General features: G+C 37.7%; 2 protein-coding genes and 1 long non-coding RNA gene across 4 annotated transcripts; 1 reads left to right on the top strand and 2 right to left on the bottom strand.

Annotated features, from left to right (window-relative positions):
- Positions 1–37: 37 nt before the first annotated feature.
- On the top strand, positions 38–2,000 carry LOC136257541 (uncharacterized). The gene is made up of 2 exons (XR_010702061.1): positions 38–298; positions 1,756–2,000. It is a non-coding gene; the product is annotated as an uncharacterized lncRNA (long non-coding RNA).
- Positions 2,001–5,188: 3,188 nt separating this feature from the next.
- Positions 5,189–21,310, bottom strand: LOC136257542 (protein unc-93 homolog A-like). Of its 2 annotated transcripts, XM_066050765.1 has the most exons (6): positions 20,191–21,310; positions 12,366–12,630; positions 12,071–12,313; positions 11,069–11,431; positions 9,673–10,056; positions 5,189–5,475 (listed from the first exon to the last, which is right to left on the bottom strand). In XM_066050765.1, exons 1-4 carry the CDS (start codon positions 21,130–21,132, stop codon positions 11,424–11,426), a joined length of 1,458 nt encoding a protein of 485 aa, XP_065906837.1. In that variant the 5' UTR covers positions 21,133–21,310; the 3' UTR covers positions 5,189–5,475; positions 9,673–10,056; positions 11,069–11,423. The 2 variants fall into 2 exon arrangements, with proteins under 2 accessions (XP_065906837.1, XP_065906836.1); XM_066050764.1 differs by having other exon boundaries at positions 9,673–11,431.
- LOC136259394 (protein unc-93 homolog A-like) lies at positions 8,368–11,025 on the bottom strand. The gene is made up of 2 exons (XM_066052885.1): positions 10,982–11,025; positions 8,368–8,938 (listed from the first exon to the last, which is right to left on the bottom strand). The coding sequence occupies exons 1-2, from the start codon at positions 11,023–11,025 to the stop codon at positions 8,368–8,370; spliced, it is 615 nt and encodes a 204-aa protein (XP_065908957.1).
- Positions 21,311–21,775: the final 465 nt, after the last annotated feature.

A 21,775-nucleotide genomic window follows, 5' to 3' on the forward strand; every position in this document is an offset into this window, starting at 1 on the left:
TTTGGGCACACTTTTGACTTAGAAAATTTCACGCATTACTCTTTCCGGATAATGCTGCGCATGTAACACCGGATACTAACTTCGTCAAGACTCGGAGTCCATAGACAGAGACTTGGTTCACAGGGCCTCAATGTCGTGTTCTCCGCCAGGTTGACAACAGAAAAGAAGGACGAAATGGCTTTAGGGGAAAGGTGGTTTTTCACAGCCTGCCTCAACTGATTTGTCAATGGCGTCTCGCATTTTAAGGCACAGCACAGAGCTACCCGGCAGTATCTGATTCAGTGGAGCTGTTTAACATGTGAGTATGAAGCAGCTTATGTATTCACTAAATAAATGGACTGAAGATTAATGTACTATCTTGTCTCATTAATGATACCGGGGGTTCACTGAACAGGAATCATTCAGTATGAATTCTGGCACTAGATAATTGAACCATAGGGTTTTTAGTATCTATAACTGAACAAGGAATAGTCACTACCTAACCTGTAAAACCCTCTGTCACCGGGATCAAGATGTTTGATTAAGGCCAGGCAGACTTGATTAATTGTTTCTCGGCAACCCTGCTTGCATCTCTTTTTACCCCACCGCATCTAGTTTCATTATTGCTGTTATCAATCACGTGCATTCGTATTTTGATGCTAAGAAGGCTGGGTATCATTTTACAGCACAGCAAATGTTACTTGCACCTCAGTTACGGTGGTAAAACGTATCTTAAAAGGCTTTAGCTAACCTTTATAGTAACTAACAGCTTGATTTGAAATATTTTCTTTAGTAATGAATAATGAAAAATGACCTCCTGCCCGCATGGAAATCCAAATTTTTGTGGATGATAAACAAGTAATCAAGTTTGCCTGGCCTAATTGTAATATCATTTGAATATGGGCCTTCTTAGTATTGTGGAAGCATATTGTTTTGGTGGACGTCTTGATTGCTTACAAACTAACCTCTTGATTGCTTGGTTAAATCTTAATACTGTTTGCAGGTGGCTTTACAGGTAGTGACTACCTGAACAAGAAGTTGTATTTTTGATTGTTTGTTGTCTTATTACTTGTTCAGAAAGAAATACAAAGGCATGATAAGTGGATTGCTAAAATGTGGTAAAAGCAGTAATTTTCGTGGTTTAGACATCGATCGCCATACAACTTGTATAGGAACTACTTAATATTTAATTTCCGAGGATAAGACGCCCACGAAATCCACGACAATAAATGTGTATCCCGCCCACAAAATCCATGAAAATGTGTATCCCATGAAAATTTCTTGCCCTACAGTATCTCAATTATATCAGGGGTTAATGTAGGGGGGCCCAACCCTCCCTCCCACCCCCCCCACCCGGTTTAGCTATTGCCTCCCTAGGTTTATACCTAAAGCCTTGAGAAATGGAAAGGTTTAGTTTGATCCCAAATTTGTATAATCAAATGGTCAATATTCAATGGCATCACAGTAAAATTGAGTATATTTACATCCCTAATTTTCAAAATTTTCCTGGGGGAGCATGCCCCCCCCCCTAGAATCTGAAGTGGCTTAAATTGCCCTTCACAGCTTAATATTCTGGGTTGAGCCCTGCATATGTAAATAGGAAGTAACGTTTCCCAGCGTTTGCCACTTAGCCCTGTAGAAATTGCAGCTGATTTTATGTTCATTGTGTTATAGGTATTACATTATTATTACTTCATGTATGTAATGATGTGGTCATCACTTTGTGTGATGATCTGTGATCACATGTGTATTAAGTGTGGTGTTCTTAATTTGTAGGTGGATTCACTTCAACAACTTCAAGATCACAAAGTGTTTTCACAAAACCAACATCTAAATAAGAGCGAGTCCATATAGCTGTATTCTCACAGTGATCACATGCAGCTAAGATGACTTCAATGATTTTGAGACAGGAACAAAGATGGTATTTATTCAGTAGTTTGACTTTACTAGACTGTGAGTTAAGATGACAACAATTGGTCTATTATGTGAACTTCTGTTTTTATCAAAAAATTCTAACTGTGGAGTGCGGGTGGGCAGGTCACTACCACTATCCATTATCACACTACATGTCAACAGCTAGGCTATGCCTGATTTTGAAAAGGATTCTGGTGTATTTTGGTGTATTTCCAATGTGTAGTCTTAACTGATGGCATTTCCATCATCTGTTTGACACCTAGTTAGTTCAACTTCTTGCTTGTAAAATTCTGCAAGCATTACAACTATAGAGGGCTTACTGCACAAATCTAAGCATTTTTGACACTCTGCAGTGCATTGTGTACCTTTGTACAAACATGGCCATTTGAAAAACTGACCTGTGCATATTCATTTTTTTTTAAATTCAGACAAAACAATGGGTAAATCTGCAATAACAGGTAATTTGTGGTAAAGCGAAAATTACCCACTAGTACAGCAAGTCATGTAGTGTGCAGGAATCATGTATGCATGTCTACAGAGGCACAGATGTAATTACACAAATTGCTGACCTTTTAAACAGGTGACTATAGGGGTTACTTTACAGGCTATCATAACAGCAAGAGTGAATAATAATAGATAAATAATTCTACGTATATGACTCAATCATGGTGAAACTCCGCTGAATTGTAGACACCCTGTTTTTGGAGGACATCTGTATAGGTCCTATATATATCAACAGCTGTAGTACAGTGAAACCTCACTTAGCAACCACCTCGTTACAGTGGGCCACAATCATGAAGACCAGATCTATTTCCTATAACATCTCATTGATTTATTTTTTTGTTAACATGGCCACCTCGTTAGTAGTAGGCCAGCGGCTACTTTCTTTAGGACCAAACTGATGAAACTAATGTAAAATTCAAAGTGGCCAGTACTTGAGCAGGCATTAAGCCCAACATTAAACAGAAAGCCAAAAATAATGACTAAAATTTTACTTTCGCACATACTACAGTTGATCAATAAAAGAAGCTTTCTTTATATCTGCTTGTCATGATACATAGTTGATCATGAGTGACTGTTCTTCTATTACAGTTCGCAAACTTTTATGCAAAACCTGCTTACTCAAGGTCCAATTTAGCTATCAAAGCTGCACTTATTATTCGGGAATTGTACTTAACGCTTAATTCAACATATATATTCCACTTGTAGTCATCTCTGACTTATGCCTAAACTGTATGTTTCATTTCTACCCAGTAGTAGTGAAATAACCATTATGATAGTGTAAATCACAGTACTAAAGGTCACCTCATCAATAGGGTCACTTATTTAGTACATCTTATACAAACGACCAAACAAATCCTGATTTTAAAGGGATTTCACTATAAACAAATATTTTTGCCTCTGTGCTGTTTCTTGTACAGGAGCAGTAATATTATAGGTCAAGCACGCTTGAAACTTTTAATGACTTAGTGCATGAATAGTATATGTATATGTTAACAAGTTGAACCTCTATGTAATGGGCGATTTGAGACCAACTTTACTGAGAGGCTGTCCTTTAAATTGCATTCTATAGGAATAACAGAAATGTTTCATTGTAAGGTTAAATTTATAGTGGAGAGTGCAGGTTCTATAGTACTTATGTGATATTCCATTTAGCACTTCTTCAGATGCATAATATAATGCAAAGGACGGTTGTAAATGGTTCAGTACTGCTGATCCAGTTGACCCACCAACCCAAATAGAAATTTGAGGTGGGCATCAAGAGCTATAATTATAGTCTTTTTGGCACAATGTCCACACTTCCAAGCTTTGTTAGTTCGTTCTACATTCATAGCATCATTATATTATAGGATATTACCTACACAATTGTCTGCAAGAGAAATAAATGAGTAGCTACAAATACCTAACAATGGCGGATCCAGGATGGGGCATTTGGGGCAAATGCCCCCCCCACCTTGTGGGAGGAGCCATACTTCTGCTTAAATTACTAAACGTTATACCAGGCCAAATCAGCTTATAAATGCATGACGAATTCACCTGAAACAATAGCGAACCAAAATCAAACTAGCTACTAAATAAGTTGTCACACGGCACCTTCGTGAGTACTAAGCGCCTCTAAAATAATTATTGTGTTGCTGTTGTTTAGGACATTCAGAGCCTTTTAAAGACTTCACAGCCATCTGCAAAGGCCAAAATGGTAAAAATCAGCAGCGAGATACTACTAAGAGGTGTATTATTTGCTGCTTCAAAATGCAGCAAATGACAAGTGGGTCTGGATCTCCCTAACCACCTACAACTTGTCTGTTTGTGCCCCTCCCCTTGCCAGGTCCTGGATCCACCCCTGCCTAACAATATTTTAACACTCATAGTCAATGATTGGTGAGTGGGTGTGGCTCCATGAAAGTCTAACCCAGCTAGGCAGCTGCAACAACCCACAATTCCCATAAGTGGTCATTGCACCCTTGCTTGACGTCATACAGACTAGTTGCCTACAATTCCCATAAGTGTGCAGTATGCAATGTGGGTGTAGCACCACACACATATCACTAAAGACCCCAAACCACATTCTTTAGTGTGGGTGTGGCTCCACATTACAGTAAGTTTCTTGACAAGGTGACACCAATAGATAACACTAGTAGCTCTTCAAGTTCAAACATGCCTATAATGAAAAAGTGTACTTTGAAATTTACTGAAATTTCAAATGCCAAAATTAATGCTCGTAGACTGTGGTATCTGAGAACTGATACCAATTGTGCATAGCTGTGGTAGAGTAAACCTCATAACTTTCTTTTCTATCTCCTACATTGTTTTTGAGTACAATTAGTTGGACAACAAGAGATATATATGGTGACACCCGGCCATAAAGCATCCACTATAGCTGTCACAACAATGCACTATAATTAATAGAATTGAATGTGAATAACTTCCTTTATAGCCATCAAACACACACAAGGACAAGACATTGTCAAAAAAAGTACAATCAGATAAGTAACTAAAATACTTCTGCTTATACAATTGCAAGTTCATTAATATTCAGTCCCAGTACTAGCTATATCTTACTGAGTAAAAGTTACTCAATTACACACTACTCGTTCACCACTGGATAATGCAGGGATTGGAAACACTCTGTATCAACCTTCTAAATTATGATTTTGTGATAGACTAGCATTAGATACAGACATAGACAAGGTGGAACTGAGCTAGCATAGTGTGCAATGAGGTGGGCATACGTACAACACAGCAAAAGTACAATTGGCTGCACTGGAGTAATAAGACTCAACCAACTTCTATATAATAAAAATTATAACAATAGACCATAGCCCATCAACAAATATTTGTGCTTTCCAATACATCACAACATACCAGTGTCATTATAGTATACATAAAAAGTACTTTAATCATGTCTTATGCTGTATCTATACACTTGAGTGTTTAGTTTAGTAAAGCCAAACTATTGTCTTTGTTCCTGTCTCAAAGTCATCTTAGCTGCACGTGATCACTGTGAGAATACAGCTATATGGACTCGCTCTCGTTTAGATGTTGGTTTTGTGGAAACGCTTTGCGATCTTTAAGTGAATCCACCTACAAATTAAGAACACCACACTTAATACACATGTGATCACAGATCATCACACAAAGTGATTACCACATCATTACATACATGAAGTAATAATAAAGCAATAACATAACATAAAATCAGCTGCCATCTCTGTAGGGCTAAGTGGCAAATGCTGGGAAACTTTACTTCCCATTGTGACAGCGCTACATATGATTGAAACAGGTATCAGTATGTAAGAAGTTGAAGTTAGTTTTTACGACAATAGAATAACAAACACATATCATGCCTTTGTATTTCTTTCTGAACACTTAGTAGTAATAAGACAACACTCAATCAAAAATACAACTGCATGCTTGTTCAGGTACAGTCACTACACCAATAACTCCTGTAAAGCCACCCGCAAACAGTATTAAGATTTAACCAAGCAATCAATTGAGGTTAGTTTGTAAGCAATCAAGACGTCCACCAAAACAATATGCTTCCACACTACTAAGTCAAGCAATCGAGGCCCATATTCAAATGATATTATATACAATTAATCAAACATCTTGATCCCGGTGACAGAGGGTTTTACAGGTCCATACTGTTAGGTAGTGACTATTCCTTGTTCAGTTATAGATACTAAAAACCCTATGGTTCAATTATCTAGTGCCAGAATTCATACTGAATGATTCCTGTTCAGTGAACCCCCGGTATCATTAATGAGACAAGATAGTACATTAATCTTCAGTCCATTTATTTAGTGAATACATAAGCTGCTTCATACTCACATGTTAAACAGCTCCACTGAATCAGGTACTGCCGGGTAGCTCTGTGCTGTGCCTTAAAATGCGAGACGCCATTGACAAATCAGTTGAGGCAGGCTGTGAAAAACTACCTTTCCCCTAAAGCCATTTCGTCCTTCTTTTCTGCTGTCAACCTGGCGGAGAACACGACATCGAGGCCCTGTGAACCAAGTCTCTGTCTATGGACTCCGAGTCTTGACGAAGTTAGTATCCGGTGTTACATGCGCAACATTATCCGGAAAAAGTAATGCGTGAAAATTTTCTAAGTCAAAAGTGTGCCCAAAAAAAAATTTCGCACGGGCCTGAAGTTCACTACAATAGTGTAGACAGCACCAAAGACAGTGTAGCAGGCTTGAACAAGAGTGTTAGCGTATTAATGTGGCAGGCATGAACAAGAGTTATAGCGTATTAAGAGTGTCCTTAAGGCTTTGTAGTTGAACTACATGGACACATATAGTATCATTTGCTGCTACTTGTAAACTGGGAGCTTGTATTTAGCGAGCTAGATCAGCACATTGTACCGTAATTGATGAAAGTTTGGAGTTTGGTGTCACTTAAGTTTGATGAAACAACATTATGCAGAAACAAGTTGGGCAGATAAAAGTTTGGTGGGTTTACCATGCAGTCATTAATTAAAACTATGGTTAAGTAGCTTTAATTCGTCAAACCTTTTGTCATTATTTTACAGTGGCTTGTACTGAACAAATTTAAAGTTCTAATTACTGTTATATGACTAATATGTAACCAGTTACTCTTTTCTGAAAGTAAAATGTACTTTGAAGTAATCATGTAGCATTAAATTACAGAATGACAACCCCAACTCTGCCTAACAAAACAGTACACACACACACACACACTACACGTGCAGTCATGCACACACACATGCTACACGTGCAGTCATGCACACACACACTACACGTGCACACTACACGTGCACACACATGAATACATACAACATGTATGTATACTGAATAGTTAAATGAAAACTTCTTGACCAGTCCCAATATGTGACCGAATTTTGGAAAATCACCCATATGGGCGCGCATGAAATAATTAGAATTTTCAAGTTTAGTGGGTTACTGTTATGAGCAGTACGCGATTATAAAAATATTTCTAGAATGTTCTAGTATTGAGAATGGCTTAGAATCATTAACAAGTACATTTGTGCTATATAGCTTGTTATTTGGTTATTAAATATTTTAAGTGTCAAATGCGCCCATATGGTTGATTTTCCAAAATTCGGTCACATATGCACATACTCAAAGCTAGCTAGTAGCTATGCAACTGACCATGAGACAAATTCTGAAATTTTCGTTTCGTATGAAGTGTAAATGCCATATTAATTACACACTCAGGAGTACTATATTCCAAAGATGTTTTTTTTTCCAATTGTTAGCAACAAAAATAGCATGATGCAATCTTGCTAGCAGCATGATGCAACAAACCACATTATGGCTTTCTTTTTCTATGGCCTCTGGTTTCTTTTAATCCAGATCATAATCCGCATAATTATTTAGGTTCTAAATTTGAAGTGCAATTAAGTTAGAAGTATAATGTGTAACTTGCATAGTGAAAGCCATGATAGTATTACATGTGACAGAAATGCCAAAAATGGACTGGTGAGAACTTTTCATGGCAAAAACAAATCTTAAAATATTAGCTATTGTAGCAACAATTAATGCAGTACAAACCACAGCAAAACTAACTACAAAAATCCTTACACTTGAGTAGGTCCTAGGGATGCCACGATATAGAAATTTTTATGTCACATGTCATAGAGGTTTATGTCACGACATGTCGAATGTCACAACATAATGAAAGTTTCACAACTGAAGCTGTTACTTATGAAACTGTATAGCTATTTTGATTCAAACATGCAAAAATATCAACTTAAACATAAGCAATATTATTAACTACGACATCAACAACCAACATTGCTCATACTTATTTGTCAATTCATCTCATATTTATTGCATCAAATTTCATCAAAATGAATGGAAACATCAAAATGAATGGAAAAGTGTGCATTGTTAGGAGATATTTACGTCACGACATAAAGAAGCCTATGTCATATCATACCATGGAGCTTTATGTCACGACATGTCATATGTCACGACTATCGTGGCATCCCTAGTAGGTCCCTTGTACATAAGTTATTCCAATTCCTGTAGCTATTGATATAGGAATCACAAGACCAATGTTTGACTGATGGGAAGTTTCACCAAACACATGTATAGTGTCTTTCACATCTCTGAGAAGGTTCTTCACACTGAATTTTTTACAATTAACAGTCTCATCTTTGACATTATCAAGGAAGATCAAAAGAAATAAGGATAATATACACATTCCAGTCAGTGTACCCCTCAAAGCATATACCCACACATTTTCAGCAATATTCTCTGGTTCTAGTGAACACTCATCAGTACTGTTGACAACCTTAACTGCATCATTGTCTCTTGTTGGTGATAATAGTAACGAAGACACTGCATTACCAAACAAGAATCCACTGCTGAAATAAAACATTGAAATTCCACTAGTATAGCTGATCATTTTATTCTCGGTCATCTTGTGGTACTTAGCATAATCCATCCCCAATAGATTAAGATAAGTTGCTCCACATACCCAAGCAGATCCTACACTATAGCCACTAAATACTGCAGCAGGTAACAGTGTGTAGTACTGGACAGTGAAGTTGCCAACACTGAATAACAAGTATCCAATATTCACAATAACAATCACAGCTTTACATCCCAGCGATGCAATGAGTCCTGGGGTTAGTATTGCATTGCAGCAAGCATGGTTGATATGTAGGTGACCACTACGGCAGCAGGATAATCAATGATACCGAGGGAAAAGCCAGTGCAGAGTAATCAAATTGAATTGGAAAAGTACAGAAGTTACCAAACTAAAATCGCATTACTGGAAGAATGTTTAGTTGATGTACATAAAATAACAGCCACTCTGTTGCTAATGCTTCTATTAGTTTAAAGACCAGTTTGGCTGGAATGAAAAGGCTTTGCTAGCTATGACTTCATTTAATGTCTTAGAATAGACTAAAAACTGAGGCATCATGTCGGTGTGCACTGAGATGATACGCTAGTTGTAGCCCAAGGTGGTGTATCACTTGTATAGTATTGGCATGCAGACAGGTTCCTGCAACCGGTTTGTCAACCATGCCAGAGTTAAAGCGCAGTAAAATTTAGCTATAGATATCGCAGTGGATTACAAAGTTTTGCGGAGTTCTGGAAATTTTATAATTATAATTAGTGCATGCGTATATATATATGCTGGTAAAGTACGCTTAGTTTAAACTCTGCAAATTCTTGTACTGTACTACTGTAGCCACTGGGTACTAGTGTGTATATCCAAACGCTTATGCTATGAATGTTATGTCAGACACAAGGACATTGAAATACTTTTAAGGTGCATGATTACCTGGTTCAAGTAGTATGTCTAGTCTTTACAACCTCAATAACAAGGTTATCTTTGTATTTGTTCCATACATGCTAGGCCACTCAATTAATGAACTGATAAGTAGTAACTAGAGAAGTGTCACCACTTTATCAATATTTTAGTATTACATCATTATAGCCTTTTTGGGACTCTTGTGACAGTACTAGCTATATAGCTACTTCTCATGGTTACCAGCGTGGCTAGCTAGATCACCTTTTCTCTGATTTTTCATTGTACAAATGGATAGAGGAAAGGAGTCTGGCAGATCAAATCAATGTGCAGTAATGAAGTAATTTATTATCCAGTTTGCATGAATAACTAAGCAGTTGCATTGTTTGCTGGATGAGGTGCAGTTCAAAGTTGATACTAACAAAAGACACAAAGTGAATCACAACATACCACATACTAAGAATCATGCATAACATCTGATACCAATTTGATAATGTTATCACCTTGAATATACACTTACATAAACAAGCTAATAATCATGCAAACCTCTCAAAACTGACCACTGCATATGCATCCAGCCATGTTACAAGTTAACCAAAATGTTGTTGCTTAGATTTTTCTAGGACAGACTGCAAGTTACATACTGAATTGCTAAAATATTTGTAATCGAAAACAAAAATTAGTATAAATTTAGTCATTGATATAATTAACACTTTACAATGGAGGTTAGGGTATTGTAACCACAGCTGCATGGATATTAATAGTCTTGATAAGATCACACACCTAAACATGGCAACAATTATAAGGCGGTTTATTAACAATCTTATAAAACTTGGGATCTATTTGACATGGCTCCTATAAATAAAGTTATCTTGTCAAAAAGATGGCTAATGACCACATTAAGTGCATGATATAAAGACGTATTAATTGTAGTTTTACAGCTATAATCTACAATCTGCAAGTTACATGTATCAAAGAAAAACGTAGTCTCATAAGGAGCCTAGCTGACCTACATAGATCATTAAAATATTACAAAATAATGAGTAAAGAGGGTGGTCTTTATATGAAGTGGCCTTATAAATAGGGTCATTAAATATGCCTTAGCCATCTTTGAGATAGAGAGGTTTCAAAATACTATCTAGCAGTATAATGATAGCATTGTAAAGTAGCATGTAATAGTCTTTATCCTTGTGTCCAGGTCAGTCACTGATGTCTTCGTTTAGTCAGTTGTAATGAATGCCTAGTAGACTTTATACACGCTACACAGTGTAGTCAGTAGAGCCTCTTTGAATTCTCCAACCAAATAGCATTTTGCAGTATAGGAAAAAATTCTGTTTTGTACTTGGCAAAATTCTTATCACAGTTAGCTAACAGTTCTTGGTTCATCATATAAAGTGGCTCCACTGAATGATGTGAATGTGTCGCTTACTTTTCAGATACTTGCCAAGTATATGATCTACTGTTAAAAAGAAGAGCTTATATTTCTAACCAATTCAGTGACAGAAACTTTGACTTGCTGCTAAGGTTCAGATGTGAACCACATGCAAGCAAGTATATACATGTACCTAATAGTAAACACATCATGTAGTGAATAAACATGTAGTGAGTGACATGTACATAATGTATTCATTACATGTATTACTCTATACATCGCTACTGCATATATGTTTGCCTTGCTGCATACAAAACTAAGATAATACATATGTATACAGTTAATAAATCAGAGTGGTCCTATGAACAGTATATTATAAATTAGGACATAGTTTTCACACATGACCAGACAATCAGTAGCCTATATAGGAAATGAGAAAACAACAAATGCAAACAATATTATTTGTTGTAAGAGCATATTATCATACAATATGTGTTAGTATTATTATGCTACGTACCACTCAGATGCAATTTTGTTTTGCGAGAGTATGAGTGATTAAAAAATTCACTAATTAAAGGGAGTGGCACCTGTTTCGCTCGCGAGTATTCATCCCAAACAAACGGGATGAATACTCACAAACAAAACAGGTGCCACACCTTTTAGTTAGCAAGCTTTTTTTTGTTGTCAATCACACTCGTAAGATGACATTGCATTTGAGCGGTACCGTATATTTATTATAAAATTTGTAGTCACCAAATTCTGATGACAGAATTAGGGCACTAAAGAGACAGTTATCTACCTCAGTATTCACATTGTAGCATATAATTATAAGCATTAATGCAATCTTCAACTATAAATAAACGAGTAAAGGAGTAAAGTAAAACCTTGAAATTAATATGTATAAATAGACGCAGGGTAGCCATAATTATTATTTCTGTTGGAGTAAATGCCTTTAACCCATTTACTCAACCGCATTGTAAGCAAATTTTCTTGAGCTAATGACAACGACATATCCAACACATATCATCTTTATGGTATAGTGCTCACATAATAGTTTACCTTGGTCATGACAAGACTCTGGAGACGCCAGACACTGACTAAAGCTCCTCCTATTACTCAACCATTCAGCTATCAGATATGGTGGAATAGCTACAAGATAACCTCCAGCCACTAGTAGCAACATGTACTCAGAACTGAACACCAGTCCAAAACCATAATTGATAGCATATCCCAACGTGTATGGTAACACAAAAGTACAGTGAGCAACATGTAAACATCCTTGGAGGTTAATAGCCAGGTAACCTGATAAAAGATTACTTCTCATCATAAAAGTATACCTTTAATTCCCACTTACTGCTTATTAGAGTTGACCAAGCACCATCACAAATACCCCACAAGATGGCCACAGTGAACATCATAAAGTAGTTTGGTTGTCGTTCCCAAATCAGTAGGAAGGAGACTAGTCCAATATTGAGACACACATTCAGTAATGACACTGAAGTTATGGAGACATGTCCAAGAAGTTTTCCCACACTAACACTGGCTATAGCACTGGCAGCACCATACACAATAAACACATATCCTACAACATGTACTCCAACACACTCTGCTATGTAGACCTGTGGGTGAAGTTGACAGCATAGCATGATAAAACATAATAAAATCATGTCTATTTAGCAGATACATATATGCTGATATCCCATTAATGGTCAAATTCGTCAGTCTCAGTGTTTACTGAACCATATGAACTACGTACGTAGTAACCACATATCTAAGTGCTCGCTTTAAAGTACGCAGTTTGACTATGTTGTTTATATCTACATAAATAATAGTTAGACACCAAGACCAAGGGAACTATGTGAACATGTATAGGTGACTAAGTGAGCATGTCAGGTGACTAAGTGATTTAGTAAACCTGTAAATGAGCCATACCATAGTCTAATAACTAGACAAATGTTAACATCATGGGGGGAGCCTAAGCAAGTTGCATAGATTGTATTTGTGCATTGATTATGTTGTGTTTTGGTATTTTGCAGATGGAGAAGAATGATCGCTGTTGTAAAATGATGTTCTGTAGATAATTGATATCTCCTGTGCTTGTCATTTTTTTGACACAAAGCACAAACAATTATTTAACAAAACAACAAGACAATAATCAGTCTAGTCTAAGTGACTCTCAGCACATACTAGGTCAACTGCTGAGTCCTTAAAAGAAGAACAAAAATGATGGTAAGATGACCTAGATCTCCTTAGACAAGTTATTGCTGAGTGGAGTAAAGAAAAAGTTAACTTGCACCTCAGCCAGTGAAGTGTTCTACTGTAAGACTGCCACTCAGACAACAAAGTAGCAATATGCTTGTAAACTCATTCTCCTTACTCTGTTCTGCCATCTTGGCTATCTGGGGCAGCAAGACTGCTAGGCCCTTCCGCTGAAGTGTGCTATTCCAGAGGTTCACCTTGACTCGTCTGTTGAATGTTTAGCTGTACGTTTATTCTGTATCTTTGTTGAGTTAATTATTAATATCCTCCTGTGCCTGTTGTGCTGTTGTCTCGTAGCTCTGCTTGTTCTGGCATTCATCAGTTATTTTTGTCTATTATGTCTGTCGTGTTCCTTTCTTCTTGCATACTTTTCTCAATTCCGCTTCTTCTGGTGTTTCTCTTTCCATTTGCAATCTGTTAAGTTCTCTGTGACACCTATGGAGCGATTCAGCTCTATCATCTGTGTCATCCATTTTGAAGTCCATTTGGATGATGCACGAAAAAGAAGGATTACACCAGTAAAACATGCCAGTTACTGTTCGTGTCATAAATGTACGTACCAGCTTTATATGCTTTTAATATGTGTTTTTTACAAGCACCTTGCTTCCCTGCTATCTGATAAGTGGGACTCAAATTACGCAGATAATGGATGGGTACGATGCTGCTTGTCTTTTTCACTCCTAAGATCAGCAATAAGGTGTTTAAGGGGATGTAGATCATCTAAGGGCAGATTTGGTCACTCTTGTACAGCACCAGGCGATCTCATCCAGATAGAGACCAGACTGCCATCACTTGTTATAATATTTTTGTATATTTAATTTATTTGTTTTATGGCTAAATAAAATTGTCACATCTCAAAAAAATTATATGGAACATCGGTAAGTCACGCCGGTTATTGTTTGTGTTATGAACATATGTACCAGCCTTATATAGGAGTGTCAGTAAATCATGCCGGTTATTGTTCGTGTTATGAACATACATACCAGCCTTATATGGAGTATCAGTAAATCATGCCGGCAATTGTTTGTGTTATGAACATACGTACCAGCCTTATATGGAGTATCAGTAAATCATGCCGGTTATTGTTCGTGTTATGAACATACATACTAGCCTTGTACAGAGTGTCAGTAAATCACGCTGGTTATTGTTTGTGTTATTAACGTACGTAGCAGCCTTATATGGAAGTGGAAGCATTTGTAAGTTATACGTGTTTTCTTGTAATTGTCCGTAAATGAGACGCACGTACCATCGACTCGCTAGTGTGGGGCTCGTTCAGGCTCACCCCAATAACAACTGCAACAAAGTTATTACACGATAAAGTCTAAAATTCAGTATAACCACCCAAATGTTTACAAAGATGTATTACATTCTTCTATATAGTTTACCAGTGTGATCCATTCCACAGCCGGTTTCTTCGATGTCTCCACAAAGGAACCAAAAGATTGTACTTGCTCCACCAGCTGACCACGGATGTACAATGGAGCCAAGTCTCCCTCCTCAAGATTATAACCAGCAACAAGCAGCTGGCTGTAATCTTGAGGAGGGAGACTTGGCTACACACATGTGTACTACTTAAAATTTCATAATTAAAAAAAAAAATTTTTGTGAAGAAGTTCAAATGGTATAGACTTGTATGTCATCTTATTTGCCTACTCAAGGGGAGTTCAAAATTTTTGTGTTTCATTGCAGTAGACTTACAGAGATGTAAGATACAAGCATTTGTTTACAATGAGATAGTAAGCGCAAGAAGAAAAGTGATACAGGGAAACCTTACCCAACAATGGACACTCTTCATGGTGAACACAATAGTACAAAATATCAACTCTGATACCATAGCATATGACATGCCTGTAATTTATTTTCTCTCTAGTGTCTCGATCTTTATGCTATTACTACTTTGTAAGGAGTATGTGATGCTGAAACTTTATCAGAGCATATACTTGGCTAAGTAGGTTATAAAATAATTATTATGCTAGGATATATGGTCACATACGTATGTATATTATCTAGATAGCTAAAGAATAGTTTCAGTCCTAGAAGCTGAGTACTTTAGATACTGCAATGCTACAAAGTGGTAACAACACAAAGGTCAATCTGTACAGTTAGGAAACCATAGGCACTTGGTTAAAAGATAACAATTTATGACTGAATACAGTTTCATACACACATCTAACTGACACCATCAAATTCCCCATAAATAGGCGGATGCATTGCTATAAATAATTGTTAGTATTTCACTCATTGTATTAAATGTGTTTTACTATAAAATTATATGCATGAATGTGTGGGATTCTTGCAGATCCAGTCACAATAGTCAGCAGCAGTAGCAGCAAATCTATAATTGTGACTGAATTTGACAAAACCAGGCTTCGACGCACAAAGTTTCGTTAGGAGATATGGCGATTTTAAGTAATCATTGTGTAATAACTTCCCAGTGCCTACAGCTGTGCAAACAAAATTTGCACCAATCATTCATCTATTTACTAGCTATCACTGAGTGGGTATAAAAATTTCTAAATTTGCCCTGTTTTGGGAAGCTTTTTTTGAGCGGGTAATAATATCATAGGTGGTAGCAATAGGGGCGGAGGGTGGGGGTGGTGGGTAGGCTTAATATAGGGGTACAAAATGAAGTAAGAAGACGAATGGAATCCAGAGGCCAAGTTTGGGCTCTCCATGGCCCTCCATGGCCCTCAAATCACTCCAAATTGACTGAGAACACTATTGGCGAGCTCTCTGTGAAGTCCCAGCTCACTACACAACATTATCACAAAACCATGGCCATTTAATGGCGCCAATCTCCCACTCGTGGCTTTGACAGGGTCGGAAGAAAGCTGCTACAGAAACCAGACTTGCCAGTCATGAAGGAAGTACAGTGTGGAATATGATAGTGTATTAGACCAGCAATCCATTTCTGGTAAAAACGTAAGTTTGATTTTGTATACATGTGTGGAAGCCTGGTTATATGAAATCCGGTCACAATTACAGGTTCATAATAGGCTTAACTGCTTAGTTCAACATAATTATGATACCAAATTTGAATCAGGGTTATCATTGACTATAGTATGTACAAGTTGAGCTGGATCCTGAAAAACAGCTAAAAATTAAAAGTGGTTTTTTTTATCAAGAGAGTTAACATTTCAGTCAACCAGATGATAAGTGGTGACAGCAAAGGTGTCAACAACCGACATGCATGGTTTGGCTCCGTTACAAGTTCGGGAAAGGGCTGTAATGGACACTGTACTTTTACGGCTTCCCCATAGGAAATGCATGGTGAAAATTTTGATTGGCCGTAAACATTATGTCAGACATTTGAACGAAAAGATTTTGAAACATTTTTAGCGGGTCAAGCAGTACTACAAATGAGCCAAATTTCAAGATCGTTTGTAATTGCATCCATGAGTTATTAAATGTTTTTGAGGATCCAGCTCAACGCATACATACTATAGGCACACTAGGCTAAAGATTCGGCACGGATGGCTATATACACATACGACTTTTAGGGTAACTGGTAACAATTAACCCTTAAATCCACACAATCCAGAAAACTGGATTTAAACTTAATAAAATGCATGGTTTGCACAAAACAAAGCACTATAACTTTCGAAGCATCTGTCCTGCAATTTACGTTATTCTAATTGTGATGTAACTAGGATTAAAATACCTAGGGTTTTACCCTAACGCTAAATGGTGTGGCCAAACCTAGCCATGTACGTAACTATTCGGTAAGGAAACTCTTATAAAATGATCCATAACTCACTGCTATCACCTTGCAACAAGTTCCATTCGATTCGCCATTAAATTTTCTATCAGGCCATATCTATCACTCACATGAGTAAATCCACAATTGACATTAAAAATGTGGCTAGAATTTTGAAATACAGAGATGTGACTTGCTATTGTTCATCACTTCATAACAAGTAAGCCGCTGTAGTTACAGTGTTCATTTAACCTTCTTCTCCAGTGAACAGACTTTTAATCAACGTGAGTTGTAATTAAGTTACTCCACCTAGTGCTGCCATACATGCCCAAACACACATTTTCTAAACGTTCTTTGCAGGTTTAATGGTTAAAACTTTGCATACATGGCAATAGGTCTAACTGCTCACACCACAAATCTACAAGATGGGAATGTAATTGTGAGAATTTACGCTGTGCAACTATAATGAATGCATGCTTATCACTGGTCTATTAAAGTTACACATTGGCTGTGAGTCTAAACAATAATCCTGTATTGGTCAGTGATGCTGCTTGAAGATGTGTGATCCTACAGTAGCAGTAAACTATACATACTCTTCTTGCAATTGACACATTCTGTTGATTATTGAATTACACACGTGCAAAAGTCAGCTAATACATAAATTAATTTGAAACCCCTCATGAGACACGTTATCATTGTACGCATGTGATAGCTCATAGCGACATCTACCCATACTAATTCATGAGAATTTGCACTAGCAAAATGCCCTTGTCATATTATTTTAAGTGCACTTGGGTTTACGTAAGTTATACTATGGCTGTGAGGGATTTTGCTGATATATACACTCAAAGCCTGAGAGTTGCAGGCCTGAGGGCTGCGGGTGTATATATCAGCAAATCCCAAGTAGCTATGGTATAATTGATATATATCACAAACTCACCTAATAGGTCAAAGAGCTACAGAGCACTCATGCTGTTTATTTTATACACTAGCATATGATGATCGATTGTGGTTTCAATTGCGTGGGCAAATAGCTCTCAGAATGTTATTTCTATGTCATTACGTTTCAACACACTCCAGTAACTTTTGATTGTAGGATTGATTTTTGGGGTGTGAAGTTTTTAATACTACATAAAACCTTTGCTATTGTGGCAAGTGTTAAGTACTTAGGACTATAAGCTACTCACCTAGTTGTCATATTCGTCTTGTTTCGTGGCCTGCTCAATGGCTGACACGTCCCAGTGCAGTGGGTAGAAATACGCCGTGGATGTGTATTTCTACCCACTGTGCTTGGGTGATGCGTGGATTCCACGCATTGCCCAAGTGATTGCCTTACAGATCATTCATAGTTTAGTTACGAGGGCACGAGTGGGCACGAGTGATTTGCACGAGTGATTTGGGCACGAGTGATTTGCCTGATATGTATGCCCAAAGCCCGAGGGCTGAGGGCATACATATCAGGCAAATCATGAGTGCCCATGTGACAGCTAATATGTAACACTTCCGTTTCAGGCTGATAGCCTTGATGCCAATACGAGTGTAACCACTGGATTCGTTTTATATGCATGCCTGAAAGATGTGATTATGGTTAGGCAGCAAGTAACGTTGTAGCTACAATTGTTATAATATGGACGAGTCCTGCGGATATCATGGAAAAGTCGAGTAAGGCAATTTTTGGGGAATTTACAAGTGTTTTAATGCTTTCACGTTGTGTAAAGACTAATCACAATGCATACTAAAGACCTAAAGGGGTAAGCTAGCTTCATTATAGAGTGGTTAACTCGTGTCATCCGTATTGTGGGTGTGTCCGCATTCAAAAATGTGCCGAAATGCTTGTGAATACACTGTAAGACTAGCTCTTATCTTGAAGTAACATTTGCCAACTTGTTGAATGGCAAGAATACTGAAACGCCTGCTTCTTGTGGCAACACTTCAATTTGTGGTAATCATCTGTGAGCATAAATTTATTCCCACAATTGATTTTGGTCTGAGCTTGTATAAAACAAACAGAGGGTGGTACCACTACCTCATCCACATCAAGGCCATGCTTGCTTTGATGAATGTGGCTTGCTCTTTTAGAAGTGCAACCATTTTCCTGGGATGCATTTCAATGTACACCGTGTACATTTAGATGTCTCCCGGCAAAGAGGTATACATGGCAAATGTATCCTCTGGAATACCATTAGTGACATCACCAGCACATCAACCACTACGATAGTGTGATGAAATCCATACACACAAAACTGTGTCTATAGTGTATTTCAGGTTGGTTGTCCACGTAGGCCAAATACAAAAAATATCACGTGAATACAAATAACCAATGAAATTTCACGCCAGATGGACGGTGCTAGTTTAAACCTCATTGGGTACTTTCAAGCACGTGACTTTTAACACTTTGTTTCCCTAGTCAACCAACCGGAAATAGACTATATATAGTCTCTTTTGTAAAGTAAAGGTCACATGATTGTTGATCGTGTTTTATGCATTCCTTGCTGTGCATAGTATAGATACAATAGGTAATGATAAAACACTCTTTAATTCTCCTATGGCAAATGTTTGTATACAAATCTATGTTACAAAATGTGGCACCACTAATGGTTGCTCTACATGGTTGAGAAGCACTTTACATAGCTCTTGCATCATCATTTGGAATGCATTGAAGTGATCAATGATCAACAAAATGGATATGGATATCTATGTAGCTACATAACCATTTACAAATGGTTTATAAAGGTATTTCTACTGATCTATAAATCACATACATGTTACGTATATAACATTATATCAAGAGTTCATAATATTTGTAAGCCTTTCTTCTAAGAGAAACCTGAGGTGTTACTTGTAGTAGTGTGTTTGCTGAATGTACTCCAGTTAGACACTCTTCCCCATACAAATATTATGAACTCTTGATTGTATTAAGGCTATAACTGGATGCCTTATTTTCATAAATAATAAACTATATATTATAGGTACTGTACTATAGCTCCAATAATGCAGCCAAGAGTTATATGGGGAGAGTGTCTAACTAAAATGTAGCTCACAAACTCACTATTACAAGTAGAATACCAACATGGATTCTGCGTTTCTCACGTGATCCAATCCGGGTCAGACCCGGATAAATTGTAAACCGAGTCAGACCCGGATGACCCGGAGAAAATGTGACCCGGATGACCCGACCCGGTTTCAACGCTGATTCAAATCACAAACTTATGATAATGCTTACCCTTGAAAATGTTCCTGGAAAGTACGCAATCTCAATTCCAGCTGCGATCAGTAAAGGTAACACAAGACCAATTCTAAGCTGCATGTATCCCTTGCCAAATTCTATTATAGTTTCTTTGATGTTTGTGAGAAGGTTCTTCACACTGATTTTTTTACAGTTTACAGTCTCATCTTTGACATTATCAAGGAAGATCAAAAGAAATAAGGATAATATACACATTCCAGTCAGTGTACCCCTCAAAGCATATACCCACACATTTTCAGCAATATTCTCTGGTTCTAGTGAACACTCTTCAGTACTGTTACCAACCTTAACTGCATCATTGTCTCTTGTTGGTGATAGTAGTAACGAAGACACTGCATTGCCAAACAAAAATCCACTGCTGAAACAAAACATTGAAATTCCATTAGTATAGCTGATCATTTTGTTCTCTGTCGTCTTGTGGTACTTAGCATAGTTCATTCCCAATAGGTTAAGATAAGTAGCTCCACATATCCAAACAGACCCTACACTGTATCCAGCAAATACTGCAGCAGGTAACAGTGTGTAGTACTGGACAGTGAAGTTGCCAATACTAAATATCAAGTAGCCAATGTTTGCCATAATAATCACAGCTTTGCATCCCAGAGATGCAATAAGCCCTGGGGTTAGTATTGTAAGCATGCCTGATATGTAGGTGACTACTAGGGTGGCAAAACCTTTCCTCTCTCCAGCCAAACTGGTCATTAAACTAAAGGAACCATTGGCAACGGAGTATTGTAAGACAGCCGTTATTACGTAGATTAAGACATTCTTTATATACGAATTCTTTGCCCGTCTAACCTCTGCTGAGAAACTTTCATAATCCACTTTGCCTACATCGAGTTCCTTTTCGGTGGATGCGATTATCCTACCAGCTACCACCTCGCTACTAGTCGTAGAGTAGATGTGAAACTGAGGCATCGCGTATAGCTGAGGACAGCAGGAATCGGCCCCCTCCACGTCGCTCTACGCAGGATTAAGTTAAAATGTCACACCGCGGCACTATCTGAGTACGATTTGTTGGTGTGATATCGGTGATGAAACACCGCATGCCGCAGGCTGAGCAGGACCAGAATCAGGCATAGCAAGTTTAGTTATAGTTGCGGCTCACGCTAGCCGATATCACGTGCGACTGGGATAATAAAGGTATCATTATTATTTAATCAGTCGAAACGCAAGTGGCAAAAATATGCTTTATTACGCATATTTAATTGCACAGCTTGTTTTCCCGCGAAGAAACAAGCGCTTCTTCGGGTAGAACACCATCTGACTACAAACGCTTGTAGCTTCCAGATGCAACGCTCTTTCCTGTTTGCACTGGGTGTCACGCAACAACACGTCACTTGTCTTTCCCACAGCAACCAAATTCGGCAGCTGCAGTTAGTTAGCAACAAGCTACAAAGCACAGAACAAAGTTGGTGAGTAATAACAAGGTGGTTTTGAGGTGTGGTACAAATTTGTTTCAAGCCATATTAGTGTTTCTAATTAATTTGCACAACTAGACAAAAGCCCAAACTTGATAATTATGTTGTAAAAAGTTGTGCACTTTGGCTGCTGTTTACAC

Source organism: Dysidea avara, chromosome 6, assembly GCF_963678975.1.
Source record: "Dysidea avara chromosome 6, odDysAvar1.4, whole genome shotgun sequence".
Lineage (NCBI taxonomy): Eukaryota > Metazoa > Porifera > Demospongiae > Dictyoceratida > Dysideidae > Dysidea > Dysidea avara.

Coding starts and splice junctions, on each gene's coding strand:
- LOC136259394 (XM_066052885.1), bottom strand. CDS start 11,025: ATGAACCAAGAACTGTTAGCTAACTGTGATAAGAATTTTGCCAA. Junction 8,939..10,981: donor TGTGATAAGAATTTTGCCAA/GTACAAAACAGA, acceptor CTTGTTATTCAG/TGTTGGCAACTTCACTGTCC.
- LOC136257542 (XM_066050765.1), bottom strand. CDS start 21,132: ATGCCTCAGTTTCACATCTACTCTACGACTAGTAGCGAGGTGGTAGCT. Junction 12,631..20,190: donor TTCCAGGAACATTTTCAAGG/GTAAGCATTATC, acceptor CTTCACCCACAG/GTCTACATAGCAGAGTGTGT. Junction 12,314..12,365: donor TTGGTCAACTCTAATAAGCA/GTAAGTGGGAAT, acceptor ATCTTTTATCAG/GTTACCTGGCTATTAACCTC.